The following is a 24,421-nucleotide window of genomic DNA, read 5'->3' on the forward strand; positions in this document are numbered from 1 at the left end:
TGTGTGTGTGTGTGTGTGTGTGTGTGTGTGTGTGTGTGTGTGTGTATGTGTGCGCGCGTGCGTGCGTGCGTGCACTCACTCTCCAGTGCCCAAATGTGCTAAGGGGCCGCTGGTTTCCGGGAGAGGCCACAGCTGGAGAGGCTGGAGGGAGGAGCCTCAGGGTGACAGCTGCAGGGAGGGAGGGGGGAGCAGGGGTGGAGCTGCCTGAAATGCTGGGAGGGGGTGGGGGACCTGGAGCGTGGGGCTCCCTTGGATCCCGCCCCGGCCCGCCCTGCCCCGCCCTGCCCAGGCTAGCCCCCGCTGGGCCTCTGCCTCCGGTGCCCAGCAGGAAGGCCACGCTATCTTTGTGTGTGTGTGCGTGTGTGCGTGTGTGTGTGTGTGTGTGTGTGTGTGTGTGAGGGAGAGAGTGTGTGAGTGCCAGAGAAATGATTAACCCCAGTGTGTGACGTGCGAGCAGGGCCGATTCAAAGTTTGCTTTCTCCCCGCGGGCAGAGGCTGCCCGGGAGAGGCCGGACCTCGCGCTCCGCTGGCTCGTCCGCTCGCTCCGTGGCCTTTCCCTCGGCCCGGCCTCTCTCTCTGGCTCTGGCTCTCCCACACTCGCTGACTGTCTCTGCATCTCTTTAACCCTTCGCCTCGGAGCCCGAGCCGCAGAGGCAGCGGCGTCTGCCCGCCAGCCCAGGGCGGCACATGGGGGTGGAGGCCCCCCCGGCAGCCCTGACCATGAGGACTCTCCGCAGGTTGAAGTTCATGAGTTCACCCAGCCTCAGTGATCTGGGCAAGAGAGAGCAGGCAGCCTTGGATGAGCGAGGGGCCCAGCAGCGCCAGGCCTGCTCCAACGCCACCTGGAACAGGTAAGGGCTTGTCTGCCTTCCCCGGCCGGCCCGTCCCACACACTGCCGCTGCGCTTTCTCTCTGCGATAGGCTCCTAGATTTAGAGCTGAAGGGACCTCAAAACTCAGGCAGTCCATTTTACAGATGAAGAAACTGAGGCTCATCAAGACCAAGGGTCGTATCTAGAGTCATACAGCTAATGAGTTAAAGATGATTCTGGGTTCCAGCTTTACCACTAACTCACAGTGGTGAAGCACCTAAACTTTCTGGATCTCAATGCCCACAGTTGTCAAATGAGTGGGTGGGCTCTTTCACTGGTAGATGAATGAATAGATGGATGGATGGATGGACTAGGTGATCTCTAAGGTCCTTCCTGGTTCTAAAACCTTATTAAGAGCAAACATTTCCTGCCTGCCTCCCTCCTTCCCTAATGGCATTTTTGTACAATTTCGGTGGTGTTTTTGGCTAGATACTCGAGGTGACCTTTATCTAGACTTATCTCCCCAGGCAGGCATGTGCACTCACTGTCTTAATGGCCGAGGAGCACACCTCCCCTCCCCCTTCCCCCTCCACACACATACTTCATAAGGCTAAGTCCACTGAGGACGTGGGACAAGCCCAGGTTGGGAATCCTGGCTGCTCCAAGGTGGTGCAAGGGTGTCTCTATGGGCCAGCCCCAACCCAGCACCCCAAAAGCTTTCCTCTTCTCCTTTTTCATTCTTTGTTAGAAAGGATGAGGGAGAGGGGAAGGGAGAGGGACTTGAAAATGAAGGTGATTGTAAAAAAACACCTCTACAGTGTGCTTCCCTCTTACCAGCCCTGGGAAGCATGTAGCTCAAGGATCAGCATCCCCACTTCACAGATGAGGAAACTGAGGCTCTGAACAAGGAGATGAGTTGTCTAAGGTCACCCTTTGAATGAAGTCTTCTGTTTGTATTCAACTCAGTGAGTCTCTGGAGCAGCTCCCCTGTTTTCTGGGCTAGAAAAGTGAAACAAACAGGCCTTTTCTTCAAAGAATTTATTATACTGGTGGGGGAAAAGGTCTGTGCCCAGATCACTGCTTTCACGAGAGGTAGCAGACATTTCAGGGGTGGGAGCACCAGACAGCTGGGGCGAGAGCAAAGGCTTCCTGTGGGAGGTGATTGCTAAGTGGTGTTTGAGCTGAAGGTGAGGAGACATCACTCCAGGGACGACCCAGAGACCTTGCTCAGGAAGCACTCAATCCGTGACTTGGGCTGGAACCCAGGGTGTGTGAGATCTGCAGGGGGAGAGCCAGATGGTGAAGGGATTTGAGTTCTCCTGCCAAGCTGGCATTTTCTCCTCTCTCCCCAGCATTGCACAGCCGTGGGGTGCCCTGGGACCTGCCTCCATCCCTCCTCCAGGTGGAATGAAAGGGGCTATTCATTCCTCTTTGCAGCTCCAGGCCGGCTGCTGTGGGAGGCAGCTGAGAAGGGAGGGATCTGGGCCTTTCAGCAGGCAGAATGAGGGCAGAGCCCCTGCTCTGGTGCAAGACCGCAGCAGACACGTTCAGAGATGGTCCCATCTGGCATGGTTCCACCACCCTGACTTCTTGATTCTCAAGACATCCTCAATTAAAAGCTGGAAGGAAAGTGAGAGGCCTGATAGTCTAATCTCACTTAGCACATAGTAGGTTCTTAATAAATGTATATTGGAGCCCTCATCTTACCAAGGAGGAAACTGAGTCTCAGAGAAGTGAAGTGACTTAAGATCATAACTCTGGGGCTAAGAGGGAGCTTTTGAGGCCAGGTACTGATCCCCTTCATTTTATGGGTAGGGACATTGAGGCCCAGTCAGGACTCTCCCAAGATCATGCAGGGAGTGAGCTGTGGGGCCAGAATTCACACCGGCTCTTCAGACACCAAGTCCTGGGCCCTTGTTGTCCCCAACCTCCAAACAGCTGTGGCAGCCCACTGCCCACACATCCCAGGGCTGTGCTGTCCCCTCCAGATCAGGGCTGGGCCCTTGGGGGCGGGGGACAGGGGTGAAGTCCTTGCCTCTGTCCCAAAGTGCTCTCTCATTGGGGACCCATTGGTCTTCTTACTCCCTGAAGCCCTGGGGGAGACAGAGCCATAGGGCCTGCTTTACTCATGGGGAAATTGAGCCAAGGAGGGAGACATCGCTTGTCCAGGGTCCTGAAGCTGGGTTCAAGGAAGTTTGGGGTTTTTTTTTTCCCCCACTGCTTAGGCAGAGTGTCTTGGAATTAGGAGGGTTAGAGTTGATTATAATGACCCTGCTCTAATGTCTGAGTTCTTTACTCCAGCATACCCCTCCCCCCATGACCAGGCTCATAACAGGAGACCTGGGGGGAGGGGAAGTTAGTATCCTGGAAGCCTAGAGGTTATCCGCAGTGGGCCAATGTCATAGGGAGACCCCTGGGCCTTGAAGAAGGGGGCTGAAAGGGTCGAGTCTCCGTGTCCCTCTCCTGGTGCCCCTGGCTCAGCTCCTTCTGGGGATCACAGTAATTCTCACTCTTAACCACTTTAAGAATGACAGATAAGCAATCAACCTTAAAGCTGCCAAAGTACTTTCAGTGCTACAGGTGTTAATAGTCCCATTTTACATTTGGGAAAACTGAGGCTCAGAGAGGCGAATTGCCTATAGTAGCAGAGGAAATGGGATGTGAACCCAGGTCTGCCTGACTCAGAGGCTGGATGCTGGGATGTGCTGGGTCCACTAAACTTTAATGCTGGGAGGTGGCTAGAACAGGTATTAGCATGGAAGGGAAGGAACTGGCCTGGGCGCTCTGATCCTGCTCCCTTCTGTCCAGCTGAGGGTCCTTCTGACCATCCCTCACTCCCGCCCCTGACATCTTGGGCAGGGCCACTCGGTGTTGGTTTGAGGGCCCTGGGGGGAGGGGGAGGAGATCTGCAGACTCCAGTTATCTTCGATTTGTGTCTCCTTCCCCCACCCTGTCTGTTTACCTTCCCCAGGCCCCACCCTGAGTGACCCAAGGCTGGGGGGATGGGTTAGTGTCTAAGGATTGACCTGGCAGGTCCAGGCCCCTGAAGGGCAGGTGGGTCTGGTGTCAGGGAGCAGGTTGGCACAGGCCTGCTATGGGGGGATGCAATGACACCCAATAGGTGCAGGATCTTGCTGGGGCTCTGAAAGGTAGAAGAGGCCTGGAAACCTGGACCCTCCATTCTGTATGTAGCTGGAAAAGGGAAGCCATTCACCCGAGGTCACTCCTCATGAAAGGAGGCGGGGAAGCAGCCAGACTCAGTCTGTCCTGGTCTCTTTCCACTCTGCCCCAGAACCTGCCTGCCTCATGGGCCCAGGCAGGGGCTCTGCCCAGAACCTGGGCCAAGACAAACTGGATTGAAGGAGCTCAGCTCCTCCCCACCACTTTGTGCTCACACAGAATCTCCCCAATCCTGGAATCGTGGGAATCCAGCTCTGACCTCAGAACCTGGGCTGGCCTGCCTCCCATGGCCTGGGGGTCCGGAGACCTCCAGTCCTGCTGATAGCCCCTGTGAGGTCATCCAAGGCCTCAGAGCTCCATTGTATAGATGAGGAAACCAAGGCTCTTACAAGTCAGAACTGGGATGGGAGTGCTAGTCTCTGGCTTCCCAATCTGGTCCCCTTTCCAGGGAATCCTTCCATGGCAATGGCCCCTGGTCTCATTGGAAGGCCTAGGCAATTCTCTGCTGGAGGGAGGAGGATGTCCAGGGGAAGAGGGGCCTGGAGAACCAAGAAAGAACTGGGCAGGTGGAGCTGGGAGGAGAGAGGGGTGGAACATGGTGGCCATCTGAGGCCTGGGAGGGTGGAAGAGGAGAAGGGCTAGTTGAAGCTCAGGGAAAGAAAACCTTCCTGGCCACTCGAGGCCTCTGCCTCCCCTCTGTCCGTCTGAGAAATGGGCTCCTGGGGAGGCAGTAAACCCCAATTCTAGCGGAGGCTGGGAGACCCCTGGGGGATGTTACTGCCCAGGCCCAGAAGGTCTCTCCCAGCCCTGCATCTGGAAATGAGAGTACCTGATCTTCCCTGCTGTCCTGAGGGGTTTCCCAAGTGTCTTATTTCAGCCAACATGCATTTCCTAAGAGCCTGCTATGGGCTGTGGACTGTGCAGGGCCCTGGGGCTACACAGACAGATATGAAACTAGCCCTGCCCTCAGAGAGCTGACTGTTCTCTGGGGTTTGCCATGTGTAAGTAAATCCAATGTTATAAAAGGTTGTTAAAAGCAAGAGAGAGAAAACTTACCACCTGGTGAGGTCTGTGCTTAGAAGCAAGTCGAGCATTCTACGAGGTACAGATGAAGAGGGAAGGTGCACCAGGCAGTTCCTCTGGGCAAAGTCTCAGAGGAAGGAGATGGCTAATGGCACACTGAAGGGTTAGACATTATAGAAATTGTGTGAAAGGGAAGGGTATGGAATAAAGTCTGGAAAGGAGTGTGTGTGTGTAGAACATTGTCCTGGTTATTAAGTCCCAGGGCCTCCCAAATCTGCCCTTCCCAAAATAGTCCTTCAGATACTAAAAGGCAGCAAGTGACCAGTGCAGGGTAAATGGGCTGGGAGAGTCTGCCCTTCACGTCACATGCCAAAGCTGGCTTGGGCCTGGCTCCTTCTGCCACTTAGTGAGCCTTGTCTTGGCTTCTCCAGTCCCGTGAGGTTCCTATTGCCGTTCTCTCTGAGGATGCCCAAGGCTGATCATCCCAGGCTTCCCTGGCATGACCATCCAAGAAGGAGCTGGGGAGCCAGGTCTCCCCTCGCTTCTGGACAGGTTTCTTGGTGGCGTTTTCTGGGAGGCTTCGAAATGAGACAGAGAGGCAGCAATGGCGATCAGCACAGGGCAGAGCCTTGGGACAGAGAACGTCAGAGCTTTGAGGGACCTCGGAAGGAGCCATATCAGACCAGGGAAGGAGCTTGGGGAAGAGTGTCAAAGAGGTGGCTGGTGGTGCAGTGGTCAGCACAATGGGCCTGGAGTCAGGAAGCTCGGAGTTCAAATTTGACCACAAACACTTCCTGGATGTCTGCTTCACCTCCTTCTGCCTTTGCTTTCTCAGGAGATAATAATCACCTACCACCGTCAGCATGGTGCCTGGTGCTTAATAGGTACTTAATAAATGCTTATTCCCTTCCCCCTTCTTTTCAGAGCTAGGAGGTTCCTTTGAGCCTGGAATGTCAGAGCAGGAAAGGCCTGGTCTACGCCCACACTGAGTTACCAAGACAAGACTTTCACTGTGGACAGTCCAAGGAGGCTTCTGGGAGGGGGGTTCTGGGGAAGGGGGATTGTTGGGAGCTTTGGGTGAAGCAGAGGAGGCAAGTGCAGGCCCAGAGACTGAGGAGAGCCGCCTAGATGGCGGAGGGGTAGGGGAGTCCAGGGACATGAGGTTGGTAGACTAGCCAGAGGAGTTTGATTATATCTCAAGGTTAGGTGACCCTGGGCTGGGAGTCAAGAGATCTGGGTTCAAGTCCTATACCTGCCAGTATTTTTCTGTGACCCATGTGGTCGCCATTTTCTTCTCTATAAAATGAAGGGGTCGGACCAGCTGGTCAATGAACCCTCTGTCCAACTCCGGCTTTCCCAGCTCTAAGGAAAGGCCTTCCATCCCACGACTGGCGTTTTCTGTTCTGATGTCTCTTCCAGAACCAATGTTCTGTCCTGTCCTGTTTTGTTCCAGTGGAGAAAGTGTTTGGAGCCAGGCACTGACTGCTCTCAGGGCCCCCCTGCAGTGTCTCTGGGACTAAAAGTAGTCAGCTCCTCATCCCCCCCCAGGAGGGAGCATCTGAAAAGCCCAGGGCCCCTCCACCCTTGGCCCAGCTAGAGATAGGTCTCCAAAAGGTAGGACCCATCTTCTGACCTCTCAGGGCTTCGATGCCATGCCTGGCAGGCTAAAGAAGAGGAAACCCCTCCCCCTTCCCTGTGGTCACCAACCTGCCCCTCAGGTTTTTCCTGCCCCCTCCACACCTGATCAGATCAGCCCCAGGGCAGAGAAGGGCCTGGCCTCTGAGTCACTGGAAGTGCTCTGTCCAGTGGAAGTTTTCATGGGACAGGGGAGATGAAAGCCAGCCCTAGCACTGTTGCAGTTTGGGGTACCAGGGGCAGGGGAGGGAGGAGAGTGATTCCTGAGCCATGGGGTGAGAGAGGCTTCATGGAAGAGGCAGCCCCTGAACTGAGCCCAGCAGAATGAAGGCAGAGTTTTCACCTGCTGCTTTGGGCTTTGTCCTCAGGTCACCGGAGCAGGTTGGTAGCCTTGATAGCCCTGGCCTTCCCTTATCCAGGCTAAAGTCAGGGCTCCTTCAAATGGTTCTGGGAGGAGGGGTCTCTAGTCCCTTCCCTGGTCTCCCTCCTCTGGACGCAATCCCACTTTGTCAATGTCAATGCCCTTCCTCCAAGAGGTCACCCACCACTGCTCACGGGCTCCCAGAGGGGTCAGCCTGGGCAGAGGACAGCAGCGTGATGACACCCCGGCTTCCATACACAATGTCTGCTGGCCCAGGGTCTTACTTATTTAGGCCCTTCTTGAGTACCTACTGTGCGCTAAGTTCTAGGCACTGTACCAAGTCAAAAATGAACAAATTCCTGTCCCATTGGGAGACGGCAGTGTGTACATGGGTGAAGATCCACAGACAATATACAAAGTAGGGGTAGGGCAGGGGGTGGGATGTGGGAGCAGGTGTCCCAGCACCTAAGATTCTAAGAGCCTTTTCAGCTCATCAGTGAGCATCCCCAGGGGCCCGGCATAGGAGCCAGGCATAGGGCCCAAGGCTTCCCAAGTCAGTCGTTAAAGGACCCTCTTCCTGGGCATTAGCAATAGCCAAAGGTCTCGGGGAGCCAGGACCCAGCCCTCCCCTGCTGTGCTTTGTTCCTTTTATTAGTGGAGACAAGGAAAGGGAAGGGTCTCTAGCCTTTCCCCTGCCATCTAGCCTCTTGAGGAGGATACCGGGGGTCAGAGTGGCTGCTGCCATGCCCGGTAGCCATACTCCTGCTAAGTAACCTCTCCTTGCTTTTCATCCCTAGCATCCACAATGGAGTGATTGCCGTGTTCCAGAGAAAGGGCCTTCCAGATCACCAGTTGTTCCACTTGAACGAGGGCGTCAGGTGAGTGAACTTCACGGAGAGAGGGCTGAGAGTGAAGGGTAGCCCTGGGCTGGAGCCAGCACAACTGAGATCCACTAGGGCCCTTCCAGGGGGTGAGGCCAATGTGAGCAGAGAATCAGGGGCTGCTAACAGAGCCAAAGCTGAGAAAGAACCACCCAGGGAAGGGGTCAAAAAATGAGAATCCACTGGCACAAAGTAGGTGCAGAGAATGATGGAGGAGCCAGGAGGGGCAGATGTCCCCAGGGCCTCTGTGCAGAGGGGCCACTGCTGTGGAGCTCTGGGCCCCCCTGGCCACCCCAGCTTTTGACAGTGCCATCTGCGGGTTTATCAAGAAACCAAATGGAAATTGCTGTTTCTAGAAGTGATGCCTCTACCCAGCCAAAGGTCACGGAGCTGCAGCCATCATGGAGATCTTTCCATCCAGTGCCTTCAGTTTACAGATGAGAAAACTGGGGCCCAGAGAGGACCAGGGATTAATACACATCAGTGGTGGGATGGAACCCAAGTCCTGTGGCACCAGGATTAGCGCTCCCTGTGCTCAGCTCACGGCTCTGACAGTTGCTGGGGCCACGTCGCACTCCCTTGGTTTCCAGGTGAAGAAAGTGAGCAGGGACAGGCATCTGGCTACCAAGTCACAGGCCCAGAGCCCTGGCACCCAGCCCTAGGGGTCTCGTGGGATGATGTCTGCCTCTCCCCTCAGTGTCACTTAGAGGGCTGAAAGAGCCAGGGATTAGCTGAGTCCTCAGTCAGTCAGTCAGTCAGTCAGTCAACAAGCATTGATGAAGCCCTTACTGTCTGCCCTGCCCAGCACTAAGGACTGGAGATGCCAAGAAAGCAAAAAATGGAAACACCCAGGCTCTGCCTTCAGAGAGCTTTCACTTGCACTGTCCCCATACTCTGTCCAGCTGGGAAACCCATGCCCTAAGGCAGCTCTGGGGCCTAGTAGGCACCTTCCTGAGTTGCTTTGGCGAAAGCTATCATCAGCCTTGCCACCCTCGGCTGGCCGGGTCCTTGGCTAAGAGACCCACCATCCAGTGCCCAGCCTTGAGCTGCCAGGCCCTGAGCCCTCCTGGCACAGTCTATAAGAGCCCAGAACACCATGAGACCAAGGAGGACCTCAGGGGAGGGCCAGAGGCCCATCAGTCAAGCCAAGGAGTCTCAGCTAATCTTCCTTTTACGGATGCAAAACCCGAGGACATGGGGCTATCTGAGGTCCCCCAGCTTGTAGGCAGTGGAGCCTGGCCCCCAGGGAAGGCTTCCGGGGGGAGGGGGAGGAGAGGTCACTGCAGGGTCCTCTTACATGCGACTTGTTCTGGGCTAATTTAATCCAGGGGATCCCAAATCCCAAATTCAGCTGGGGCCAAATGACTGACTCCTGGCACCCTCTCCATTCTCACACATGACAGGCCCTGTCCTGTGACCTCACCCTGGATGCCTCTCTCTGCCCCTCATGCCTGGAAGGCCCTCCCTCCTCACACTCACCTCATAGACAACCCCCCCCCTTCATTTATAGAAGGGCACGACTGAGGCGTGTGACCTCATGTAGGCCTACATAAAGTGTGTGAGAAATGAGAAAACAAGTACAATATAGAAAGGGGAGTCTGGCTGGGGCCTGGACCCACAGAGGAGCAGACATTTGATCTTGGAGGTAATAGCAATTGGTGTTGATTGGCTAGGGCAGTGACATGCTGAGAGGCACATTGAAGGAAATCCCTTTGGCACCTGAGTCGTGGCTCGCCCAAGGTGTCCTGGAAAGGCTGGTAGGAGTGGGGAGAGAGAAATTGGGAAGACCAGACAGCATGTCCATGCAATGGTCCAGGCATGGGATGACGAGATAGAGAGGGGCCAATCAGATAGGCAGGAAGAGGGCCGGGCAAGACCAGTGTCATGGAAACCTAGAGTGGAGGGAGTATCCAGGAGAAGAACATGATCCACGAGGCCATCGAAGGCTGCAGCCCCATCAAGAAGGATGAGGCTTGGAAAAGGCTGTGAGATTGGGTAATTAGGAGATCTCTGGTGACTTTGGAGAAGGCAATCTGAGATGGTTGGAAGCCAGAGTGTGGAGGGTTTAGAAGAGATTGAGGGGAGAGGAAGTGGGGGTCACAAACATGACTAGCTTTTTGGAAGAGCTAGACTGGAAAGGGAAGGGGAGATGTGGGATGATGAGTGGATCTAGGGAGGGATATTGGGAGGCTGGAGTAAACACTGGCCTCTGTCTAGGGAAAAACACGGCAGAAGCAGTAAAGCTTTTCAGTGAAGAAGACAGAGAGACTGAGGTGAGTGAGAGTGAGGACGGATGGAGAACAGAAGACAAGATGGCATCCCCTGAACCAATAGAGGCCCCAGGGGACTTGATTGTGCATGTGAGCCACAGGGTCCCAGAGAAGAGGAGAGAGTGGGGGGGGGGGCTGGGGCCAGACCCACGTCTGTGCACTCGGACTCCTGTGCCCTTTTCACTCCGTGATGGTACTTCAGACCCAAGAGACTTTTCCACTGGATGGTTTAATGGCAAATGAGAATTCCAAGATCACAGAAACCTCATAGCCTAATTCCTTTCTGAGGGCTACATGTGATGCTAGTAATTAATTAATCCTATTGCAAATGACTGATGCTTTTGAGGCAGGCAAAGGGAAAGAGGGAGGGAGGACATAATCTTTGTGTTCTAACAGGCTCCCAAAGCGAGGCTAGATAAGGAATGGATAAGAATCTCAGAAAGACAGAATGTACAGAATGGGAGGCATGATGGAACATGAAATATCAGAGCAGGGAGGGGCCTTAGAACAGGGGATGTCAGGGCTGGGAGGAGCCTGAGAACAGGGGATGGCAGGGCTGGGAGGGACCTTAGAACAGGGAAGGTCAGAGCTAAGAGGGGCCTTAGAACAGGGAAGATCAGCTGGGAGGGGCCTTAGAACATGAAATGTCAGAGCTAGGAAGGGCCTGAGAACAGGGAAGGTCAGAGCTGGGAGAGGCCTTAGAACAGGGGATGTCAGGGCTGGGAGGGGCATTGGAATAGAGAATTCCTAAGGTATAGGTGCAGTACAATGCAAAACAGAATGCCGCAACTCAAATTAGCATGTTGTCTAATGCATTAGGAAACTGAGAGCCAGAGAGAGGCCAGGACTTTGCCACAAGCACATGAGTACTAAGTAGCTTAGTGGAACTCAAGCTTCAGTTCACTGATTCCAAATCCCATGCTTGTCCTCCCAGGGCACCACGTTGCCTCTCCGAAGTCCAGCTGTGTTACAAGGAGCTCACAGAGGTCAGAGTACACAATGATTTGCACTGAGGATTTGCAGGAAGCAGTCCTAGTTTTATTCAGTTGGGGAGCAGCTTACCAAATCGTGGTGCCTGGATGTATTGGGACTCTTAAGAAATGACAAATGTGAAGGATGAACGGAAATAAAGTGAAGGAAGCAGGCCCAAGAGGACAATCAGCGCAATGACTGCAAGCCTGTAAATGAACAGAGCAGCAAGAACACCCCAGACGGAGCCTTGTGGATTGTGGGAAGGCACCTCCTTCCACTTCTCTGCTGAGGTGGGGGCCTATGGATGTGAAGCACTGCACACTTTGTCCAAGCAAGCTGATGAAGTCACGAATTGTCTGGAACCGCTCCTCCCCCTCCCGTTCTTTGTTACAAAGGATGCCGGGTAGAGAAATGGGACAGAAATATTTGGAAATGAAGGCAATTTTAGAGTAGGAGATATACATAAAAATGAAGAACTGAGGGGAAGAAGGGCTCGATTTGCATTCCACCTCCAGCAGTTGCTGGCTGGTGACCACAGGGAGTCCCATGACTGTCTCAGCTTCAGTTTCTTCATCTGTAAAAAGGAGCATCCCTAGAATGGAAGGAAAAGGTGGTTGTGAGCTGCTTTGTGGCTATAAAGGCTGTGCACGTGTTTGCTCTTGAAGAGGGCACCTTGACCGGGATGGTCATTTCCACCCTTGGTCTTTGAGGGTGTGTTCAGATGGGTGGGACCTCCTGAGCCTGGTGCTGGCCCCGGGTGTTCCAGAAGGAGCCTGGATCTTCATCCAGCAGGGATGTGGATCCTCAGAACATCATCCATGGGAACAGCCCCAAATGGTGCATTAGTCCTGAGAATGTGGCTGGGGGAGGAGGGGTAGGACAGGCAGTGAGAATACCACACAGAGCCAGCAGACCCACATTCAAGTCACCTGTGCCAAGTCTCCCTCATCCATGAAAGAGGGAGGATGCTGATTGCAGGCCCCAGCTCCCAGGGCTGCTCGGGGAATCCAGTGTGGCAGCAGCTAGAACACAGAGAGATTGGGTTCAGCGGATGACTGACTAGGACTTGGGGAAGTGGGGAAAGGGTCCAAGGACCAAGGTTCAAATCCTGGCCCTGCCAGGTAAGAGCTGTGTGTCTCCCCACAAGTCCCTGGACCTCTCTGGGCCTCAGTTTCGCCTTCTGTAAACTGGATTCAACAAACTTTGGTTAAGGATCTCCAAAGTTAGGTGTGAGACATAAGAGCCCTGCCATGGAAGAACTTGCAGTGGGGAGACCAAACATTAACCTGGGCTCCTCAGGATGCACATGAAACATCATGTCAGGGATGGAGGCAGGGGCACGAGGGTCAGGAGAGGACTTGGGGCTGGTACTAGGGAGCTAGGGATTCTCTAGGGGTGGGGGAGAGGGAGGGAGGAGGAAGTGTCTGGTTAGCAGGCAGCGTAAATGGCAGGAGATGCAGAGGCCCCCAGATGTGGGATCCTGGGGAGCAGAGGGCACCCCTGAAGACTTGGGGCCTGAGAATCTTCACACTCTTCCGGCTCTTGATTTGAGGAGCCCAGATCTGGCTGCTTCTCCGTGGGTGTACAGAATGAGCGGAGCCATGGGGGAGGCACCCTGTTCTGATGTCTGCATCTCTTTGTCTTCTGAGCACAGGCAGCTGCTGAAAACCGAGCTGGGCTCTTTCTTCACGGAGTATCTCCAGGTGAGTGTGGTCATCCTGCCCCCTTCCACTGAGGGCTTGGGTTTGGGGCTGGGGGCCAGCAGGAATAGGAATGGGAAGAACTCCCTCCCCCCAACTCCTGCCATCATCATCACTGCATTTGTACGGCGCCTCGCAGATTAGGAGAATGGAGCAGATTAGGGATGGAAGCTTGGGGGGATCAGTAAGAAACCTTTAAGGGGGTGGAGAAAATATTTCTGGCAAATTCCTATGTCATCCTTTTGAAATGAATCTGTGTTTTATTTTTTACCTTCACATGCCTGTAAATGCTAGAATTTCTTTCCTTCCATGATGAATGGGGGTATGGGAATATTTGCTGAAAGCCGAGGGGTTGGGGACCAAGCCAGGGAGCTTGGGATGTCCAAGGCCCCTCTGCAGTCATGACGTCCCACATTCTAAGCTCTAACCTCCTGACCCCGTGTGATTCTGGAAAGCACTGACACCTTGGGCTCTTCTGCTTTCAGAATCAGCTGCTAACCAAAGGCATGGTGATTCTCCGGGACAAGATTCGGTTCTATGAAGGTAAGGCCAGCCAGGTGATCCCAAGGTCTGAACACCTGACCTGCCAAGTGTGATTTTCATCCTCATTCATTTAGCAAATGTCTGTCAGGTGGCTCCTATGGGTAGGGCCTCATGCTATGATCCCACAACACTGGCCTCCAACACGATGGCCCTCCATCTCCCGACTCCCAGCATTTGTGCTGGCTGTCCCCCATGCCTGGAATGTCTGCCCTCCTCACCTTTGCCTCCCCACTTCACTGGCTTCCTACAGGGTTCACTTCCCACCATCTGCAGTAGATGTTTCCTGGTCCCTGCAGCTGTGAGGGCCTCCCTTCGCACATTACGCCTCCCATGTGCCTGCTGCGTTGTGTCCCCTGTGATACTGTGGCCGTGTCGAGGGCAGGGGCTGTGGTCTCTCTCTCAACTTTCTTTTCATCCCCAGGGCTTAGCCTGTTGCCCCATCCGTGATTCTAGAGCACAAACTCACTTACACACGGGAAGGAATTCGAGGGCGTCCCTTCTGGTTGGGGGCTGGGGCAGGGATCAGAGAAGGCTTCTTCAGGGAGCTAGCCCAGGACTCAGCTTTGGAAGATGAGAAGAATGTGACCACACCGATGGGGCAGGGGCAGACACACAACCATGGGAGCAAAGGAGTGGAGGTGGGAAATTACTAGGCATTTGGGGGTGGGAGAAAATAGCTCATAGTGCTCCCAGTGGAAGGGTGGAGGGCAAGGTGAGAGAGAGAGAAAATGGGTGTGTGTTATAAGTGTGGTACCTGTTATTACTGTCATACTGGCGTGCGAGGACCTCTGAGGTGTGACCAGTGGGACAGCCTGGCGTCCCAGAAGAGCCTGGTCAGGGTTAGTGGACACAGAGCTGTGTGTGTCCCTTCAAGGGATGGCTCTCCTCTGGGAATGTGACGCTGGCCCCCCCTCATCCCTATCAGGGGACTTGACTCATTCCTTTTCCCCATCATTTCAGGTCCTTCCATATTGTGGGCACCCCCCACCCCCACTACACATGCACACACCCCTCCCAGGAGAACCTGGGGGCCAGTGGCCAGTTCAGCCCAACACTCCTCCTCATGAGGGCACAACCTTGTGGACCCATTGGAAGCAAAGATGCCAGAGACAAGCACCATTTGAGTCTCTCTTGAGAACACAATTCCATAGGATTGTTGATGCAGAGCTAGAAGGGGCTTTAGGTCTCCTCTTGTCCCACTCCCTTGCAGAGCAAAGGCCCCCAGAATGCAAAGGACTTGGCCAAGGGCACGCAGCTAGCAAGTCGCCAGCCAGGATTTGAATCCAGGTCCAGCACTGTGCTCAGGGCACTGGGCTTCGTAACCCATCCATTGCTCATGAGAGCTTCTGGGAGAGGGGCAGGCACTCGGAGTGGGTTTGCCAAGTGCGTGATGGGCTCTAGCGTCTCAGGGGCCAACGGACAGGAAAGGACAACAGTGATAGCGCTGTCCATTCTAGGGTAGGGTGGCGCTGCCATGATGGCAATGGCGATTGATTTATCCCCTGATTTGGGACTACAGGTATTTCACTGTGGGGGAGGGGGTATGCAGGGGGAGGGAGGGGGAGGGGAGAGAGAGCTCTCTCATGACAGTAGAAATGGTGACACTTTAAAGATGAGGACGATGATACGGACACATGTTATATTATCACATTGTAGCACATCATATGTTGTTTCATCACATTACATTGTATTCTATCACATATTACACCATATTGTGTTATCTATTACATTACATTACAATACATTCTGTCCTGTTAACTGTATTCTATTATGCAGAGGGCAGAGAGGACAGAGCCCTTTCCTGCAGCTGTTACAACAAAACTGGGGCCTAAGTGTTCCCATTCTCCCCATTTCACGGATGGAGCAGCTGGGAAGCTCAGTCCATAGAGTGCTGGACTTGAAGGTGGGAAGACCTAAGTTCAAATCCTGCCTCAGACCCTTATTGGTCATGTGGCCCTGAGCAAGTCACTGAACTGCCATCTGCCTTGATTTCTTCAGTTGTGAAATAAGACTAAAAAAAAGTGGTGACTTCACAGAGTAGTGGTGAACGTGAATGAGATAATGTCTGTAAAGTTCTTTGTAGACCTTATTGGCCAATGTGAGTGTCAGCTGTTAGGTGAGGAAACTGAGGCTCACAAAGGGAAAACGACTGTCTCAGGACTCATGGCTAGTGAGAGGCAGACCTAGGACCCCCCAGGCCTCCCTGAGATTGGAGAGATGTGGGCCAGACAACAGCAGCTGACTCAGCCTTGATGTCACCCTGGGTGGCCACTCAAAGCCTCCCAGTATGGCACTCGCCCCATTGTCTAGGCTTGCTGCATATGACTCCCTTTCAGGTCAAAGCCAGAGGGACCTTTCCCCCTTATGTGCTAGGCCATCTCCCACCTCCGAGCCTTTGCACAGAGGGTCCTCAGCCTAACCGTTTCCCCCTAGCCGCCACCTCATTGACAGCTGAGGAAGAAGGGAGTGAGGGAAGTGCTGTGCATCTGTAGAGTTATGAGTGGAACGGAACAGGAAATAGAGCCAGGGCCTAGACGAAAGACCCACGTGGCCCAGTGCTCCTGGGATGGGACCCTCCCGCAGCAGCTCCTTCTCATATGTGGCCTATGAAAAATGTTGCTGTGCTCTGTAGAATGCCCCTGGCTTGGGCCCCAGGTCCTCCTCCAGAAAGGACTGAGCTTCCTTTCATCCCACCCCTTGGGAGGAAACTCCCAGGCCTTTGTCTGGGGGAGAATGCCTGCCGAGTCAGGGGCCCTGGGGCAGATCATTCAGCCTCCACTCTCTACCCACCCTGCCGGAGGGGGCTTCTAGGCCCAGCCTGGCTCTCAGTCTGAGCCTTGGCTGCTGTGGGGGACAGCGGCCAGTGTGATCCCCAAATCCAGGTTGGGAGGGCCTCCCCAGGCCTCTGGTGTGACCCAGACTTGAGCAAGTCCCCTCTCTGGCCTCCCTGACCAATGGCCATCTGGCATGGGCCTCCAGGATGAGGAAAATCACCCTCTAGCTCCCCAGTACCAAGCCTAAACATGAGCTGGTACTCCCAGGCTAATCCTTCTGCTGGGAGACAGCCCTTCTGAACACTGAAGACAGTCTCTTCTACCCTACCTCCCTCCCCGTCTTTTCTTCTCCAGCCTAGACATGCTCACCATCCAGTCCTCATGGGCCTGACTTCCAGGCCCTTCCCCCACCAATATCCTTTCTGTGCTGCACCCTCAGTTCCTGCCGAGCTCTCCGGGGGGGGGGGGGCGGACCCCCATCCCCGCCGAGTCCTGGACACATCCCTGATGAAGGGGCAGCAGCGCCCCAAGCTGCTGGCTCACTTTGGAGGCTTGCCCCTGTGTGTCAGAGAAGCTGTGGAGGATCAGAGGCATGTTCAGCATTTGCTGTCCCTGCCTAATGGGAGAGACTTTCTTCAGTGCCCTGCTAGAAGGGCACTGCTGGGCCGGGCTCGGATTGCCCCTGGAGCATCACCCTGGGCCAGACCCAGGAAAGGGAGAGGCTCGTGAAAGGCCACTTTGACCTCTGAAAAGAGCCTGGGCTTGAGGTGAGAGGCCTGGCTTTCCCACTGACCGCCACATGACGAGAGCCACATTGGTAAAACGGAGATCATATATGCTTGCGCCCTTGAATGGACATGCGGCCCTGTGGAAACAGATCTACCTAGGGAGCGTGCCCAGGGTGTTGCCCAACAGCACTGACATGGAGAGGGGGCACTGAGACTCCCAGGAAGTGTAGAACTGAGCGGTTCCCAGCCTGTGGCTCTCTCAAAAGCTCCCCTCCCCCCAACAGCAGCTTTGGAGGGTCTCTGGCCCAGGGAGAGGCAGAGGAACTGATGTCTCCACCTCTCTCCCCTCAGTATTTAGGCTTCTGCCACAGTAGCGTGGGACCTGCTAACTTTAAATTCTCCTGCACCTGGAGAATTCATTTCTACCAGACTGAAGAAAAGCAAGGCTGGTGAGCAGGGTCCCAAATCTGGAGGCAGTGAGGCTGCCACCACCTCCACCTCTGCTGCTGCTGCGGCTGCCTGGCGCGAGCTGTGTCTGCTCCCCCTTGGATGTCACCCAGTCTCTCTCCCATCTTGCTCAGTCAGACAGTGTGGCTTCCATCAGTCTCCATGGCACCAAGTTGGAGATGGGGTGGATTTCTCCTCCCTGGGGACTCGAGGAGTCCCTGCTCAGAGCTGCAGCGACCTTCACAGGCACCTGCCCTTCGAGCTCGCCCTCCACCTGGAGACCTCTGGCTGTGGGGCTTGGTCCTGAGACTGGGCGAGAGCCAGAAAGTGGAAGCTCAAGGACGTCCAGGCCAGAGGAGTGTGGCGTCAGGGGTCCCAAGTTCTCATCCTTGTTTTAGCCTTGGCCAACTTGTCTTCTGTGGACCTCAGTTTCCTTACCTGCCAAAGGTTCCTTCTAGCTTGAACCCTGCAGGTCAGAGCTTTCTGGAAGAAATGCCACCAGGGGTCCCTGAGGACAGGGGGAGAAAAATGGCTCACGCTCTGGGAGCCAACTCAAACTCAGGCCAGACCCAGTCAAGGGTCACACCTCCTGCCACTCAAGGTCTCTTGCCAGGATCCCACCCTCAGTCCAACACCAGCCTCCTTCAGCTGGTGAGACTGGCGGGGTGTGACCAGAGCAGAGGTGGATTCACACTCAGTACCTCAGAACCAGGAACATGGGGAGAGGGGATGCCTGTGGTCATCCAGTGTGCACGAAGCACAGTCATGTGTGAGAGAGGCCCCAGTAAGATAATGAGATAGTGGGGTAGGAAAAGAGCTTTGTGAGTGAACCTCAAGGCCTTGGATGCTGACATCAGTGGACATGTATTAAGCACCTGCAGTATACCAGCCACTAGGGACAGTCTTTGTCTTCAAAGAGTTCACTCACCTTCAGTAAGAACCAGTGCACGCGTGGACACATGTATGTTCAAGAGATACAAAGGCGATTATGCAGGAGAGAGGTCAGTGGCTGGGAGGAAAGGGGCAAGAACAGCCTCTCGAAACTGAGCAGAATAAACTTAAAAATATGTCCTGTAGCCGGCTGTTAAATATTTACTAGTATACCCCTCCATTCTCCCAAGGACAGCAGGGAAACATTTATTCACAATGAATATATATATCGCTAAGGGAAGGCAGTTTCTGTCTTCAGTGGAGACCAGTAGCCAGAGGAGGGCCCTTTAGTCTGGAAAGCTGCGGGATGGTGAGTGGGTGGCGATTGACACATCCCAATCTTGTACCATGCCGAGGGAAGAGGCCGGCAAGGAGGGGTTGAAAGGTGTGACCGTGTTCCCCCTCAGGGCTTTCTCTAGAATGCCTAGGGATGTCCTCTGGGTAGTAACTGGCTTTCTCTTCTTCTAGGACAGAAGCTACTAGATTCTCTGGCTGAAACCTGGGATTTCTTTTTCGGGGATGTCCTGCCCACCCTCCAAGCCATTTTCTACCCCGTTCAGGTGAATAATTTTGTTACAGTGGCTTGCCACCTGGGTCCACATCCAGCTTTGCCATTTGCTAGCTGTGTGACCTTGGACAAGTCACTTAACTTCTCTGAACTTCTTTCCCAACTATAAGATGGGACAAGTAACTTGCACCATCCCATTCCTGGGATGCTCTAAGGGAACACATGCTGTGGACAGTGAGGCAGCCATGGTCCAATTTGGGCATTCCCCTGTCTCTGGTCCAGGCACGGGCTCGGGGTGCTGATTGGCATTGACTTGGGGAGGTCACTCTAATCTTGGTCCGAGGGCTGTGAGATCCTCAGGGAAGGGGGAGCTATGGGCCCTGTCCTAACTCTGGCCCTTGTGTCTGCAGGGGAAGGAGCCCTCTGTCCGGCAGCTGGCCCTCCTGCACTTTCGCAACATCATCACGCTCAACATTAAGTTAGAAGATGCCCTGGCAAGGTCTCGCGCCAGGATCCCGCCCTCCATTGTCCAAATGCTACTGGTCCTCCAGGTCAGTGCTCATGTGGGGTGGCCCCTGGTGGGCTCCAGGATCCCTAGAGCAGCCACACGTGGCCAAGGCTGGCCTCGCCCGTGCTCCTGGTTGGCACCTCGCCCGTGGGCCATGCCCTCCCCTGCCAGCCTGTCACACACTGTGCCTCGCCAGGCCCATCTGAGGGCTGATGCAGAAAAGGTGGTGAAAGGGAGCAGGTGGTGTCTGGTCAGGTAGTCCAAGTGGCTTATCCTTTGGGGGTCCCAAGGGAGCCACACACTCAGGAGAGCTGGGCGGAGGGATCGCTGTCACTGGCTCGCCAAAATACAAGTGTAAATGCATCAGACAGGCGGTGCCAGCACCTGTCCTCTGAGGGGCCCCTTGGATGGCGGGTGACAACAGGTTTTTTGTTGTGTGAGAGGCCTCCATTGTCTGCCCTAAGGTCAGCCTCAAAGGTTCAGGTGCCTGGGCCATTCTCGTCCAAGTGGCCACTTGGGGCCTTCCCTGGAGACTGACTATCTCAGGAATCCCAGCTCAGACCTCTGCTGATCATGCATATCCACAGCAGGGCCTTTGCTGATCACAGTGTTACGTCATTGATGAGATACTATAATCATGCATCATTGCTCACATGGCTTCATTCATTCAACAAGCATTTATTAAGCTCCTACTATGTGCAGGGATAGAGGAAGTGAATGGTTAGAGAGCAGGAAGTCCTGGATTTCAAGTCCCACTCTGACACACAGGACCACCAGTGGGGCTGTGTGACCCTGGACAAGTCACTTGACCTCTGGGTGACCAGGCAACTCTCTGAGGCCCAAAGTTACAGACAAGCTGTTGACCTGTATCGATAGAGAGCATTTCCACGTTCAGAGCTCCCTACCTTCATGAACTGGGAGGCGGGCAGCTCTTCCCCATCCAGGGCCTCCTGTGGCCCAGCCCTTGGCAGGGGCAGAGGAAGGGAGGCCTGCCCTGAGAAGAGGCTTGGCCCGAGGGCCTGGTGTGCATAGCTGGAGGTCCGTTCCTCTTCCTCCATCCAAGCAGCTGGGGGCTGCACACTCTGGTCAGGCACTGCCCAGCTGCAGGGGCATAAGAGAAGGGAGGCAGATAGGGCTGGTGAGCAGAGCCCAGAACCTGGGAGAAACCACAGAGGAAACCCATGACTAAGGCCAGCTGGGACCCCGTGCACCACTGGGTGCCACCCCCTCAGTTACAGATGAGGGAACCGAGGCCCCAGAACAGGAAGCTACTTGGCCCAAAAAAGGAGCAGCCTCAGGACTGTGGCCCAGGTCCCCTGGATGCAAATGTAGGGCAGCACACTGGTCACTAGGCGTGGAGCCTGGACCTTCCCAGGAGTCGCTTTCCTTCACTCTTGGATGAGCCCCTGAGGCCAAAGAGGCTCGTGGCTTGCCCAGGGTTGTACCAGTTGTGAATCAGCAGTGGTGGAATTTGAATGCAGATCATGGGTTTCCAAACGCAGGCTGAATCACAGACTTACAGAATATCCAAGGTGGAAGGGACTTCCTAAGACAGCGGGGGCTCCCTCTTGGCCAAGCTCCCCAGCCCACCTACCCCAAGGGACTCCTCGAGGCCAGCGGCTTGCTTTCTTTCATTCCTTTTCTTTCTCTTCCTTTCTCCCTCTTTTTTTTTTTTTTTTTTTTTGTGAGGCAGTTGGGTTTAAGTGATTTGCCCACAGGGTCACACAGCTAGTAAGTGTTAAGTGTCTGAGGCTGGATTTGAACTCAGGTCCTCTTGACTCTAGGGCTGGTACTCTATCCACTGTGCCACCTCGTTGCCCCTCTTTCTTTCCTTCTCTCTCCCTTCGTATCTCCAGCACCTCACATAGCACCAGCCACATAGGGAGGAGACACTGGATAAGTGGGTGATGACTATAACTGAATGATGAACACCTCAGTACCTCCAAGTCAAGCTTGTCCCCATTTGGGAACATCTCAGTCCTTAGGAAGCCTTGTCTTCCACTGCTACGTGGGACAGAACCCACCTGTCTGAGGCTTCGTCCCTGGTCCTGCCCTCTGGGCCCAGGCAGAGCCAGGCTAGCCCTCACCCTCCATAGGACAGCCTTCAGATCTCATGTTCCCTCCCCAGGTCTCCTCTTATCCAGGCCAAACAAATCCCATATGGGGCCAACTCAAGGTTCTTCCCCCGGGAGCTGACCCCCTCCAGACTCTCTCCAGCTCATTAAAGTGTTCTTGTTAAGCCATGGTGTGTAGAGCTCAGCCTAGAACCCAACTGTGAACTGGCCACGGAACCAATGGATTGACTGACCATTCTGTTCTTGGCTTGGTAAGGTTCTAGGCTCAGCTCTGGGCTGTGTAACACAACCCAAGGTAACCTCCCTGTTCTTGGCATTAGATTCCTAGAGAGCTGGTGGTCCACTTAGACTCTCAGAGCCTATTCAGACAAACTGCAGTCTGACCATGCCTCCTGCACTCTTTCTTTGTCACAGTTCAGCATCTTTCTGGCCCCCTTTGGGGGTCACCAGCACTCCAATTCTTCAGGCACTGTGGATGTCTGTGGTTTGAAGCCCTGCCTCCGCTATGGCAGGGAAAATGGGGCTCTGATTCAGATACAAGTCTGGGGGCCCTGAATGCCTGACACAATTCCTCTTCCCCTCCCTTCTTCTCGTGACTTAATCATCCAGAGAGATTATGGGATGGAGAACGTCAAAAGGGAGCTCTAAACAAAATGGCGGATTTGTCCACGTGTCTTCAGTTCAGCTGAGTGGTGACAGAATCGCCCTGCTCATGCTCTCCCAGGATTCCTTCTGTTTTCTTCTCCACGTCTTGTTTGTTGGTGTCTTCTTTCCCCCCTCCTCCCCAGCCCAGGTGCAAGCCCCCTCATCACCTCCTCAGGGCATCAAGCCCAGCACAGCCCCGCCCCGCCCCCCAGAGGTCTGGCCGCCTCCTCCTCCTCCCTTTGGGGGGTGCCGGTGACACCTTCATTCTGGGGTTTCCGCTCTGACCCCGCCGCCGAGTCAGCCTGTCTACAGTCTGTCTGTACAGAATTGTTTGCTTCTTGTCTTCCCCGCAGACTGTAAGATCCCTGAGGTCCCGGCCTGTCTTCTGGTTTTCTTTGCCTATATCCCCAGTGCTTAATACAGGGCCTGACACACAGTAGGTGCTTAATCAATGCTTCTTGACTTGCCACCACATGGTCTGTCCCCTTAAGGAGCTCATGGTGTAGGATGGGTGTGCCCCCTGCCCCCAACACAAACACAGCACCTTAGGGATCAAAGAAGGACACCTGACTATTGCTTTGAATATGGACTCTGCTCCACTCCCCTACACATAGCTTGTAGATATGCCCTGAGGGCAGCCTCTGGTTCTTGAGGGTCATTAAATAGACTGAAACCCGTGTGCTTCCTTCGGAAGCAAAGGCAGCAGACCCAGTGGGGCCCACACAGTCAGTGAGGAGCTCTGTCTACAAGCATTAGGGGGATTTTTGAGAAGGGATAGCAACCCAGCTTGGGATGGTCAGGGAAGCACTCAGGGAGGCAGGGAAGGACGGGAAGCGTGGGTCGAGGGGCCATTCCAGCCCATGTGGGGCTGTGGGGACAGGCTGGGAGGCAGAAGGCCACAGGTGCCCAGAGCATGAAGTCTATGGAGATGACGTGATGTGGGATAAGGTGGGTAAGGTGGGGATTGCAGAGAGCCTTGGAAACCAGATTAGGAACCTGGCCTCCATGTAGTGTGTGTGAGGGCAGCGTCGGAGCCCCTTGGGAAGGGCGGGGCTGGAGGATTCTTTGGCAGCCCTGGAGAGAGAGGAGGGAGAGGAGAGCCCTGAGCATGAGGGGGGGGGGGGAGGGAGGCGTGATAGAGCCTGGCCAGAGCTGGGTGCCAGGAGGCAGCAGAGACCATGGATGGGAGCTTAATGGGTAGGGGAGGTGTATCAGCTGTGTCTGCCGCTCTGCCAACCTCAGGCTCAGAGGAAGGGTCTCAGGAGAGTGACCCCGAGCTCTGCAGCCGTGGTTGAGATGCTGGCACCCCTGGTGGTGACGGCTGCAGATGCCGCATCTTTCACCCTAGAGACATTCTAGGCTCTGGGAGATGGGAGCCTGTCAGAGGAGGTATTGGAATGGGATTCCTTCCCAGCATGGCCCATCACTTACCCCAGGCTGCCGACCTGGCAGCCCCTCACTCCCTCCACCACATGCCTCGTGCCCAGTGGCTTTCCCTCTGCCTTCTCAGGGGGTCCATGAATCCAAAGGCATCACAGAAGACTATTTGAAGCTCGAGGCTCTAATCCAGAAGGTGGTCTCCCCATACCTGGGTACCTACGGCCTCTATTCCAATGACGCACCCTTCACACACTCCTCCTGCATCTTGGGTAAGGAAGCCGGGGCCTCTGGGCCCCACCAGCAGGGAGGTGCAGATTCAGCTCAGCAGCCCAGGCCTCAGTGGTGGCTCTTGGGAGAGGAGGGCCCCATCATCCCCCTCAGCAGCTCTTCCCTCACCCCTCCTCAGTGCATGGTCCGAGAGGCATCCCCAAGAGGTCCTGCTCCCCAGTGAGTATCAGGGTGACTGCTGCTGGGGAAGGGGCTGAACACAGTCACCCTGGGGAACTCACCTGCCATCACATTGTCACTAACTGTTCCTGCTAATTTATCAGCTATTAAGCGTTCTTGCTTCTGCCTGGTCAAGAATTACACATGTGGTCAGTGCCCTATACATTCTGGTGCACTGAAACAAAGGACCAATCACCCAGTCCTAGTTATATCCCTCTCTAGCCCCTTTAGGTTAGAAAGCACCTTCCAACACTTGCTTCACCTAGTCCTCACACAAACAACTTAGGGTGTGTATCATCTCCATTTCACAGATGAAGAAACAGAGGGAGAGAAGGACTTGTCCAATATTACACTTCTCACAGATGATGGGGCTGGGGCCCATTCATTCATTCAATAAGCATGTTGTGAAGTCCTTCTGTGATACTGCCACTGTCTTCAGGAGCCTCCATGAAGCAGGACCTTTCGAGTAGAGAAAAAAAAGAAAGGACAAGGAGAGAGAGAGAGAGAGAGAGAGAGGGAGGGAGATAGAGACAGAGAGAAAGAAAGGGGAGGGGGAGAGAGAGAGACAGAAGGAGGGGGGAGAGAGAGACAGAAGGAGGGGGG

The 24,421-nt window shown here is 54.6% G+C and overlaps 1 protein-coding gene across 5 annotated transcripts in view; it reads left to right on the forward strand.

Moving 5' to 3' along the window:
• PRR5 (proline rich 5) overlaps window positions 1–24,421 on the forward strand; it is a 51,309-nt gene that overhangs the window by 24,533 nt on the left and 2,355 nt on the right. For 2 of the 5 annotated variants that reach the window (XM_027854278.1, XM_027854277.1), the window contains 7 exons: window positions 738–851; window positions 7,808–7,888; window positions 12,788–12,836; window positions 13,319–13,376; window positions 18,724–18,815; window positions 19,174–19,314; window positions 23,502–23,640. In XM_027854278.1, coding sequence (XP_027710079.1) covers window positions 748–851; window positions 7,808–7,888; window positions 12,788–12,836; window positions 13,319–13,376; window positions 18,724–18,815; window positions 19,174–19,314; window positions 23,502–23,640 — 664 coding nt within the window. In that variant the 5' untranslated portion in view covers window positions 738–747. Of the gene's footprint in view, window positions 1–91; window positions 162–292; window positions 852–7,807; window positions 7,889–11,095; window positions 11,424–12,787; window positions 12,837–13,318; window positions 13,377–18,723; window positions 18,816–19,173; window positions 19,315–23,501; window positions 23,641–24,421 lie in introns of those variants that run through there. The other 3 variants (XM_027854279.1, XM_027854276.1, XM_027854280.1) reach the window with 3 other exon arrangements.

This window comes from Vombatus ursinus, unplaced genomic scaffold (assembly GCF_900497805.2).
Source record: "Vombatus ursinus unplaced genomic scaffold, bare-nosed wombat genome assembly UNPS02010394.1, whole genome shotgun sequence".
NCBI lineage: Eukaryota > Metazoa > Chordata > Mammalia > Diprotodontia > Vombatidae > Vombatus > Vombatus ursinus.